This window comes from Nyctereutes procyonoides, unplaced genomic scaffold (genome assembly GCF_905146905.1).
Source record: "Nyctereutes procyonoides isolate TBG_1078 unplaced genomic scaffold, NYPRO_anot_genome, whole genome shotgun sequence".
In the NCBI taxonomy this organism is placed as follows: domain Eukaryota; kingdom Metazoa; phylum Chordata; class Mammalia; order Carnivora; family Canidae; genus Nyctereutes; species Nyctereutes procyonoides.
In genome coordinates, this window is record NW_026575125.1 from 17,497,158 (window position 1) to 17,508,162 (window position 11,005).

The following is an 11,005-nucleotide window of genomic DNA, read 5'->3' on the forward strand; positions in this document are numbered from 1 at the left end:
GAAAACTGGGTAAGAATGGTCTTGAACAAAATATATACTCCCTACAGTAGTAGATAATATGGAAGGTTATCTTAAAATCAAAATTAACTATATAAAATATAAAAATACTTCCGCCTCCCTTAAATCCTAAACCTGAATTCTGAGTTCCTTTCTTTCTTCACAGTCTTTCAAGAGCTGAACTAATCCATTAGGGCCACCTGATACATTAACTGCTGTAATTCACATCAGTTAGGCCTCCCAGCCTCCCTCCCCCGACCCCAACTGTGAAATTACACCTGGCTTTAGATGCAGTCTTGCCCTAAGGCACAAAGAATGATGACTACCAAATAATTCCTTGGGGTCCTTTCTTGGCCTATGATTTATGAAATAGAATTATGCTGTTCAAATGTATCCTTGTTTTTACATCTCCCATGTAGTTACTCTGAATGGCCTTATGATTTGGGGCCTGATTTTGTGCCTTCCCGGCTCCAAACCATTGCCAGTCATAATTCACTATCTTATTTCGATCTTGCTCTTAACCCGCAAAGCAATTCCTCCTTTTCACAGCCCTCCATCCCCCAAAATCCTGTAGGTGTTGCAGACGTCCAAGGATGAGCCAACAGAGAATTACAAAGCTGTTGTTTAAAAGGGATTTTGGTATTTTTATAGTTCTAACTTAGGCATATGATTAGGAAGTTAAAAACTCGTTAGAGAGGAATTAATGATAGCATGTGCTGATGATAACAAGGAACTTTCTAATGGAAGGACTCAATAACCATTCCGACCATTAGTTACTAACCTCCACAGCAGCGCCAAAAATTGAATGTGAACTGACATGAAGCTACTATTTTACTGCTAAAAGTGATCCTTTCAAGTTCAGGTGCTGTGTTTATGGGCTTTGGGAGCAGTTTAGGTACACTCTCAAACATTTTTTTAGAATGCTGCTTTTTAAGGAATTCTCACAGATTCATCAACTCCTGCTGTTAAATACGGTTCAAATGACCACGGACAAAATCGGCAGTATAGAATTCTTGTTAAAAATCATGGATTCTGGAGCCACACTGCCCAGCTGCAATTCTGGCTCTGCCACTTACACTTACTAAGTATGTCCTTGAGCAAGGTGCTTCCCTGCTATAAAATGAAAATCAAATAGATCTATTCTCAGCATTGTGAGAATTAAAAGAGACCATGAATGTTAATCATTTACCCTTCTGCCTGGCACATATAAATGTTAACTACTGTTATTATCGATTAGCAACTCGGGAGTCTTTTTTTTTTAAAACTATGTCAGCAAGCCTAAAATATTCACATGGACCATGGTGGAATGAACAACATTCCATATTTACTCCTTGAGCCAATATAATTAGTATTCCTCAAATAGTACTCTTTGGCTCTCTATTAAAGGAAACGTGACCTAACCCTAATCCTATCCACCACTCAAAGCAAAATCCAAGTTTATCTTTGTTTATCATTATTGAGAAAGAGATGATACCAGGATTCAGGCAATTAAAGAACAAGATTGGAGTTTGATTTATTCAAATAGATCTAAGGTCCTTTCCTGAACTAGACTCCAATTTTTTCTCTCAAAAATATTGGATTATTTCCTTCATCTTACAAATGCTTACAAATAGATCTATTTACAAATAGATCTTACAAATGCTGAGTAGCTTCTCCTAGTATGTGCCAGATTTTTCCTTACATTTGCATGTAAACATTTTCATATTTCACCTTAATTAAAGCATTATTATTCATGATAATTTATGGTCATTTACTAGATTTACAACGTGGCAGGCATTACTATGGCAGTCACATGAAATCTAATAATCCTCTATGGTGCATTATTGGAAGATTTTTATAATCAAATATAACTCCAGTGAATGCCATTCCATCTTATGCAGTCTGGAAAAATGTAAAAATCAGTTCATTCAGTATTGCTAAACCAGGAGAGCTCTATTAATCAGCACTTCTATGCTTCTCAGTATAATGATAAGGGATATTCATTAATGTGTTAAAATATTAAAGTACGTGCAGGATTGTTTCTATGTTGTGTACCTTTTGTACTCTATCTTTGAACTTAATGGACTCAAGATATGTACGGTGATTTGCTATTAAGAGAATATTGTTAATCAAACATCGTATTATCTGACCATTCTAAAAATCTTACCCAATATAGCTAGCAGCTGTGGGGATTTTTTTAATGTAATAATGTGTTTTCCCAATCATTCATTATCCTGTTCTTCAGATGGTTTGGATTTTTTTTAGTAGATTTTTGGAGTGTCCATTAACTGTCCATTACACTGGATTCATTTCTCTCTTTTTTTGAACATTGCAGGTGAAAGTAGGGAAGAAAAGTTAGGAGATTCATTGCAAGATTTATACAGGGCATTGGAGCAAGCCAGTCTGTCACCACTGGGAGAACATCGTATTTCAACTAAGATGGAATACAAGCTATCCTTTATAAAGAGATGTAATGACCCTGTGATGAATGACAAACTACACAGGCTGAGAATTCTCAAAAGCACTTTAAAGGTAAGATATTAAATAGAAGGAGAAATTCCTTAGAGATTCATTCTTGAGCTCGGTGAATTACCAGATAGTCTAAATGAAAAAATACAAAATGGAGAGGGGGTGGGGGTGGGTAGGTAGAGGGGAAGCAGCAAGCTCGGCTGTTCTGTAGCGTTGTAAGTACATTGGTTAAGAGGAAATCACCTTAACTTTTCGTTATCATCTCAAAGCATTGGCTAAATGCTAAGTGACTTAGTTCTAGGAGAAAACCAGACGTAATTAAATTTTTTATTTCAAAAATGTGGGGCTGGTGTTATTCCTTTGTCTTTCATTTTCCTAAGATAAATATGCCATGTTATTGGCATATTAATATTGTTATTAATATAGTTATTAAAAGAACACAGCATGCATGCAGAATGCAATAGTGGGCACTAAAAGGCTTTGAGATCTTTCGTGAATATCTCCTGCAGCACATTTGGAGTGAAGCCACAGTGATTCGTGTTCCATATACAAATTTTATAATTGTTCTGTTTACGCTATCAGTTCCCAACTCACATGTTTCTTTCTTTTTCTACACTTCCATAAGTGCTTACATTATCTGTAGTCTCCTTATTATGCCACCCCCAGATTGAGGAGGAGGTGGTGAAGAGAGGGGAACAGAGAGGCAGGAGGTTGAAGAGGGAGGCAGGAAACAGAGCCCCCTCACCGTGTGTGTATGAGGGGAGAGGGCCAGCTGTACAAATTCTCCCCAAGTGGGCCTTCCAACCTTGAAAAGTCATAAACACAAAAGAACTACCATACAGAGTATGTGGCGCAGGAATTTCAGGAAACAAAAGGTCAAAGGGCTCCTTTGGGAAATATTTCAGATCCATGGAGTGCTGCTGAGGTTTGGTGATTTTGAAGCATTGATGAGTAACAAAGAGATAAACAAAATAGAAAATGCCTGATTATAAAAAGTTTCCAGTAGCAAGCAGCCAGGTTTTCAGAGTCAGTTAGCTTGTAGTTGGTATTCCTGTGAGCACTATTGCAAATGTGTGGGGCAACTTAATGGCCTTTTGGTAACTAAGGCAAGAATTTGAAAGAGCTATAATAGTAATAAGAATAATTCTGCTAGGGGTGCCTGGGGGGCTCAGTCAGCTAAACATCCGACTCTTGATTTTGGCTCTGGTCATGATCTCAGGGTCCTGACATGGAGCCCCACATCTAGCTCTACACTCAGCCTGGAGTTTGCCTATCCCTCTCCCTCTGCTCCCCCCACTCTCATGATCCCTCTCTTAAATAAATAAATAAATAAATAAATAAATAAATAAATAAATAAATAAAATATTTATTTCTTTAGATTCTGCTAAATCTAAATCTTTATTTAGAATGATTCTGCTGACCAGCCCTGTTCCAAAGATAACCTCACCTTCCCACCTTACAGAGCCCCCCACCCCATTCAGATCCAAACTGTCTGCTTGTAAAAACAGACAGGCATTTGGATGCTGGTCAGGCTCACATATTTTGAAGACCTGCTTCTGTCTTGTTCTCTCAGCCCCTCAGCCCTGTCTTTTATGCTCCAGATCCCCAAAAGCATTTACTTCCAGTAGCAAAGAATTTGAGCTCCTGCCAATGTTCAGTTCATTGAGTATTGGTGAATCACTAGGTGTGTGAGGCTGTGCTCCACTCTCTGGAACAAAGATGATGAAAAACAACTGTGAAGAAATGCCCCTCATTGATAAAACCAAACCACAGAGCCCTATACTTTTCAGAGTGGGAAATTAGGAGGATGGAAATTGTAACTGCCCAAGCAATCCTGGATGTGTGTAGTCCCTGGAACCATAACAGGCCCCTCACCAAGCACAAGGTTACCCCCAACCTCCTCAGCACCAGTCCTGCTGTCCCCATCTGACCCCAAGGACCAGAACAACTAAGAGGCACCTTGCTATATTTTCCTCCTAGCTCTCCCTTCCCACTTCCCACAAAACACTCCCTAGACTTCCCTGCCCCTTCCTTGAGTGCTTAAAAGACAGGCCTTAGCTCCTCAGACTGTCTTACCCTCTCATCTTCATCCCTCCTCCCACTGGGAAGACTCACTTCTCCCACAGGAGATAGCTGTGCTGTGTTGAGCTCCCCCAAAATGAACCTCATTCTTCAGCTGACAGCTGCTGGCCTCCAGCAGAGAAGGGAGGGCTCCTTTGCATTGCAGACCCCCAGTGCTACAGGAAGGAAGCCATGACCTTCATACATCCAGAGTTACTATTTGTGGTGACAGGAGGGCTGTGCTCTCTCTCATACAAGTATGAGGAGTTAGCCATCTAGCAGGAAGGATAGGACAGTGCAAAAGTAACTCAACACATAGTATGTAAGTCCACTCAGTGGCAGTGATAAAGTGTTAGGAGGACATAAATGAGGGAGAAAACATTTTGGGGGGATTGTTGATGGAAGGCTTTAAGAAATGAGAGGCATCTGAACTGGTTGTTAAAGAATGAGGAAGGTTTCCATAGACAGAGATGGGAAACAAGATCAGCCAAGAGAAACTAACCACACAGACTGGGCAATACAGGCCTACCTTGGGTGTATAAAAAAGCACACTAGGATTTGAGTCTAAATCTCTGGGTTTGAGCATACCAGAGCCATTTCTTATGGGCTTCTCAAGATTTATTAACTTTTTATTTTGAACACGAATGAAAGTCTGTACCCACCTTAACTGTTGAATCCTTTTGCTTTTCAGGCCAGAGAAGGGGAAGTAGCCATTATTGATAAAGTCCTAGACAATCCAGACTTGACATCTAAAGAATTCCAACAATGGAAGCAGATGTACCTCGATCTTTTCTTGGATATCTGTCAAAACACCACCTCAAATGACCCATTAAGTCTTTCTTCTGAAGTAGATGCAATCACTTCCTCTCTCACACATACTCACTCATACATTGAAACACATGTGTAAGTGTATTCTGTCCTCTGGCCATCTGGTACCTTCTGGTACTTTGATCAAGTATATGAGGTAGTTTTATATCAGTGTGTGGAACACTTGACAAGCTATACTTTAATGTTACCAAACTATATGAAACAAACCATATATGGTCATAATACCACTGTCTTTAATGAGCATTTGTATATTTTATATGCAGTTAGTGCTCAGCTTATGTTTACCATGTGCAAAATCAACTGTCTTCAATGACTTAAAATTAACTTTTGCAAACAACTCTGAAGACAGGTGGTCTTCAAGTAGTAAAACCACAAAAAGGCAGTTTTCTATCTAAGGTCATCTTTTCTCCCTTTAAGTTAATTTTATATAAACAAGACTTCAAAAGTAAATCACATTTTTTCAGGTGCAGACATCCTTGTGGGTGGGAAAGAATTTAAACCTTTTTTATATTTATTAAAATGTTCTAAGAATTTTCTTAAACATTGCACAAAGTTTAATGCTGTAGTTTTATTTTTGTGAAATGTAGATGTGCATACAAGAGTTAAGCAAAATAGAGGAGCATCAACATAAGAAAAGTTCAGGTATCTAATATTCGTCTTAACAGTCTGTTAACTTGTGAAAGCTGGTTAATGGAAATACTATTCCAAATCTATGGGGACACTTAATGGTGTATCAGGGCAAAGCTTTGTAAGATGTTTTTGTAACTAAGACCAAAATTGAAGATAGAGCTGCTTTATTTTCTTGGTTTAAATCTTCCTTTATTTTTGTAGTGATGAAATGCTGATTGTGTACAGAGGAATTTGAGAGTGGATTTTGTAAAACACAGCTAATTCACCCAGAACGGCAGCTAACAGATATATATATATATATAATTTCAGCCCAACTCATGTTTTTAAACTCCAGCTACTAAAAAACAAGGGATAATCAGAAATTAATCAACTTTCCAGTTAGTTTCCAATTTTCCCCCAGTCCATTAATTACACTTACGTAATTATATTTAAGGCAGGAAAGTAAAATACATTTAGATACAGGCCAATGTGTGTTCTAATACAGAAAACAATGTTGAAAAATAAAAATGTGCCTCTCTCCTGAGGAGCAAGAGGATAATGGTCATTCAGAAATATATTACACTGAATTATATGAGAGAAAGAATTTATAGAGGTTTTTCCTAGCTTCATGAATTGTTCTATAGAGTGGATGAAGTCTGTGAAAAAGTCCTCTTCATATATTTTCCATTTATAAGTATCTCGTTTTTGAAAGTGATCACAGCATGATAATGACTGTGCTGCTTTTTAGTGTCTGGCTGCATAACGTACAAGTCACAATTTGCTGTTTTTTTTTTTTAGGAGGAGGAAGGGACCCTCCTTTACTATTCTATATTCTAAAATCTACTTCTAATCAGCTTTATACTGTTGCCTGTACAGCTCAGTGAATGTACTTTCATCTCTAAGAGTTCAGATATATGCCAGTGAATATTTTTGCTGTAGAGGAGAAAGTAAAAACTCCACAGCAGGGATCTTTTTCTTTGCTTTTGAAACCAACATTGAATCACTATCGTTTTGCAGACTTTGCACACTGTACAGGAGAGTGGCCTTTCTACAGCACATTTTCAGTAATCCTATATTTAGTCAAAATGGATGAGAAATCATGTATTAATGTTTGTATGGAATTTTGGGTCTAGTGTAATATTTTTATCATTTAAAAAACCTATTTGTAAAAACATTTATTTACTGCATGGATATTGACGTACATTAAATTTGTGGAATTTTGTATATGTAAAAACAACAACAACAAAAAAAAAAAACAAACAAAACCTCTTGTCCTAAAATGAAGTGTGCTTGTTACAGGTGTTTAGACTTGTTGATGTTTACTAGACCAAATGTGTACATTCATTTAAAAATATCTGTATCTGATGGATGTGTCATGAATACAGCGGCAAGGTTATGCCCTGTAAACAACGAGCAGTTGATGGAAAGACTAGCTGTGTTACTACTAAAGCAGCTTTTACTGTTGTAAAGTCAGCTCTGTTGTTTTAAATGGTAAAAATTAAACTAATGAATTTTAAAAGACTCGTGATTAGCTTAGCATGAAAGAGACCTTTTAACACTATATTTATCTGTACATTTTATTGCATTAGTTTCAAATCTAGGAGAGAGGCAGTACTGTAAACTGAAGTGAAATAAATTTAGCTCTTAATGAATCCTTATAAAGCACCTACTTTATTCATACAGAGTCCTCACCACATTTCTTTGAGACCTAATCCCAGAGCCACCATCCCCTACTCCCTTCTCTAGTCCGGAGCTCTAACTTTGCCACTCCATCCGCAGTACAAGCCAGAAGCAGCAGCTGTTCAGTGTGTGCCAGTATCTTTTCTGAGACCCTGCAAAATCAAACTCCTTTCCCGTTTAGCTGACACAAACTTGAAAATTTCACCTACTCTTCTTTCCTTTCTGCTGATTCTTGGGAGGTTGGGGGAGGGGAAGGGACCGCCAAAAGTGTGTGTGTGTGTGTGTGTGTGTGTGTGTGTGTGTGTGTGTGTGTTACAACTATAACCTACTGGCATGTCTGCATAATGAACTTTTAAAGAAGATGAAAGAAATAGGATTGGGTTTTGCTAGATGTTCCACATAACCTGAAGAACCTGATTATTATGGCTAAGGACTACTGAAATAAAACAAAACCAATTTTCTGCCTAAAGCCAGGGCAAAAGCAGGCTAGGGGTAAGGATGAGGGACAGAAAAACTTAACGCAGGCCACTTTTTCAAAAACAAAACAAAACTTAGAGATTTTTTCCCCCTCTCAGTTCTACATTTATATTAAACCATCAGAGCAGAACCATACATAGTTCTGAATCCTGAAATCATAGTTCTCCTTATAATGATCCCACACTATTTACTGAAGGCACTTTCCTTCTCTATTTATTCAGATAATGCCATCTTTTCCGACTATTACAACCCTTATAGCTAACAATTTTCTGGGTTTTGCATAGAACTTCTTGCGGCCAACATTTTTGGCCTTGTTTGTTTGGCACAAAAGAAATCACTGGTTAGCACCTAGGGAAACACTTTAACTATCAGAGGGAGAACAGGGTCATATTGTATTTTTAAAAGTCCACCTCTAGACCAGCATGAGCCGTCCCAGAAGTCCTCAGCTTAGGGGGAATGTTCTTTCACCAAGGTCTCGTGTACATCCTTAAACTTCAGAAGCCGCTCTGCCCCCCGAGTCCCGTTCTTAGGGCAAGCCCACGCGTCACTCCGTAAGCCTGCCCATGCGCGACTTTCTCTCCTCCGTCGCCAAAGACCGCACTACCCCATTAAGCCCAGCACTAAATCCGGCGCCCCTGCGCGCCCGCCCTCCCTCTCCTCGTCCCCGCCCTCAGCCAGCTGCAGCACCGCGCACTGGAGGCCGCTCCAGGCCCAGGGTAGCGCGCAGCCAATGTCCTCCCAGCGGTCCAGGTCGAGGTCATAGCCCACCACGTTGCGGGTAGGCACCTGCCTCGACTCCCGCCACTTGAGGCCGCCCAGCAGCAGCGCCGTCTCCTCCACCACGGCCAGCCCGTAGCAGAAGCGATCGTAGGGCAGCGGTCGCAGCCGGGTCCACTGGTCCGTGCCGGGGTCATAGCGTTCGATCTCCGAGAAGGGCTCATAGCGCCCCAGAAAGGCGAACACCGCGCCGCGCAGCACGGCCATGTGGTGCCCGAAGCGGGCGGTGCTCATGGGCGCCCTCTTGCTCCACACTCGCTCCCCGGGGCCCAGGGCGTACACGTCCCGGAGGCTGCTCGCTCCGCCCTCGCCGCTTCCCGCCTTGCCCCCAGAGATGTACACGACGCCACGGTCCCCGACGGCCCCCGCGTGGCCGTGCAGCGCCCGCGGCAGCGCCGCGGCCGCCGTCCAGCGGTCCCGGCGCAGGTCATACATCTCCACAGACGCCAGCGCCTGGCCGTCCGCGCCCAGACCCCCGACGGCCAGCAGCCCCTCGCCCACCGCGCCGCACCAGAAATGGGCCCGCGCTTCCCGCATAGCGGGCAGCGCGGTCCAAGCGTGGAAGCGCGGGTCGTAGCGGTGCACCTCCGCCGTGACCGGCCGCGGGCCATCTGCCAGCGGCGAGGAGGCGGCCTCCGGAGGGCTCTCCCCGCCCAGGACGAACAGGAAATTGCCTGCGGTGCACACGCTGTGCCCCAGGAGCGGTGCAGGCAGCCGCGTGAGACTGCGCCAGCGGTGGTTGTACACGTCGAAGGCCAGCACGTCCTGGGTGAGCTCCCAGTCCTCCTCCTCCTCCTCCTCCTCCTCCTCCTCCTCCTCCTCCTGGGGCTCCGGCGCGGCGCCCCGGCCCCTGGCTACCCTCTGGGGGACCACGACCTCCTCGGTCACCGCCTCCCGAGCCCTGCGCCCCCCTACCAGCAAGATGCGGGTCTGGGGACTGCGGACGCTGGTCTGCTCGCCCTGCAACAGCGGCTGGCGGGAGGGCGCCCGGTGGTAGTTCAGGGCCTGGATGATGAGGCCCTTGACCCGCGCGGGCAGGTCGAGGCCAGAGCCCGAGTACACGCGCCGCAGCACGTCGGCAGGGACAAGGCCGAAGCGAACGCGCTCGAGCAGCGAGGCGCAGTGGGCCAGGCGTTCGGCCTCAGGTTCCTGCCGCAGCCAGGCCAGTGCCAGGCCCAGCAGCCAGGACTCGGGCACCCGCGCCAGGTCGGGGGCACCCAGAAGAGCCTTCAGCGACGTGGGGTTCAGCTCCAGCAGCCCCGCGGGGCCGGCGCCCCGCAGCAGCAGCTCCCTCAGGTGGCGCGCGATACAGCGCTCCGCGGCGCCCAACGTGTGCAGCAGGCCGAAGCGCGCCGCCACGTTGGCGGCGAAGCAGCAGTTGTCGGGAGCCAGCTGGCGCTCCAGGTAGCGGCCGCACAGCCCCAGTGCCTCGGTCACCTGCAGGTAGCTGGCGGCCTCCAGCGTGTCTTCCACCGTGTCCATGGAGAGCGGCAGCCAGGCGGTGTAGATGAAGTCCAGCAGGCGCTGCAGGCCGGCCGCCGACGGCACGTGCAGGTGAATCACGCTTGCCCTGGACTCCCGGGTGTGGCTCTTGAACAGGGCCCTGAAGTAGTCGCTGGAACACGCCAGGAGCGACCTGTGGGCCGGGAACTCGCTGCCCTCCGCCTCCAGCGTCACGTCACACAGGAAGCCCTCGGCGCGCAGGGCCTGATAGCCGGTGAGCAGTGCGCCGCCATGAGCTTTACAGTAAGATAGGAAATAACTCATGGTGCCCAGGGCGGGAAGCGGCCCGGCCGGCGCTGGGGCCCACCGGGGACGGCCAGAGGCATCGCGGGGCACCGGGCCCCAGGACCGAGTCCGCAAGCCCCAGAGCCCCTAGCGGGGGCCCGTTTTGCCTGCTTGGCCGAAAGCCCCGGCACCTTCAACCGGGCCTGCAGATACCCTGTACTCTCAGAGCAAACCCGGTCGGGGAATGGTTTCCAGAAGCTGCTAGTTGCGCAGGGCACGGAGTTGGGAGGCTTCCAGAGGGAGCGGGGTTTGCTTTGGGCGGCTGCCGAGGCTGCCAGCGCGTTCCCCAAAGCGCCCTCCCCGTCCCAGTCGGGGGAGCCCACACCTGCGCGGGGGGCCG

General features: G+C 45.3%; 2 protein-coding genes across 2 annotated transcripts in view; one reads left to right on the plus strand and one right to left on the minus strand.

Annotated features, from left to right (window-relative positions):
* CNKSR2 (connector enhancer of kinase suppressor of Ras 2) overlaps positions 1-7,621 on the plus strand; it is a 274,536-nt gene extending 266,915 nt beyond the window's left edge. Inside the window, exons 21-22 of the mRNA XM_055339141.1 lie at positions 2,312-2,508; positions 5,198-7,621. Coding sequence (XP_055195116.1) covers positions 2,312-2,508; positions 5,198-5,413 — 413 coding nt within the window. The 3' untranslated portion in view covers positions 5,414-7,621. The remainder of the gene's footprint in view (positions 1-2,311; positions 2,509-5,197) is intronic.
* An 82-nt stretch (positions 7,622-7,703) lies between these two features.
* KLHL34 (kelch like family member 34) lies at positions 7,704-10,669 on the minus strand. Its single transcript, XM_055339142.1, has one exon. It carries the CDS (start codon positions 10,642-10,644, stop codon positions 8,701-8,703), a length of 1,944 nt encoding a protein of 647 aa, XP_055195117.1. The 5' UTR covers positions 10,645-10,669; the 3' UTR covers positions 7,704-8,700.
* Positions 10,670-11,005: the final 336 nt, after the last annotated feature.

Coding starts and splice junctions, on each gene's coding strand:
- KLHL34 (XM_055339142.1), bottom strand. CDS start 10,644: ATGAGTTATTTCCTATCTTACTGTAAAGCTCATGGCGGCGCACTGCTC.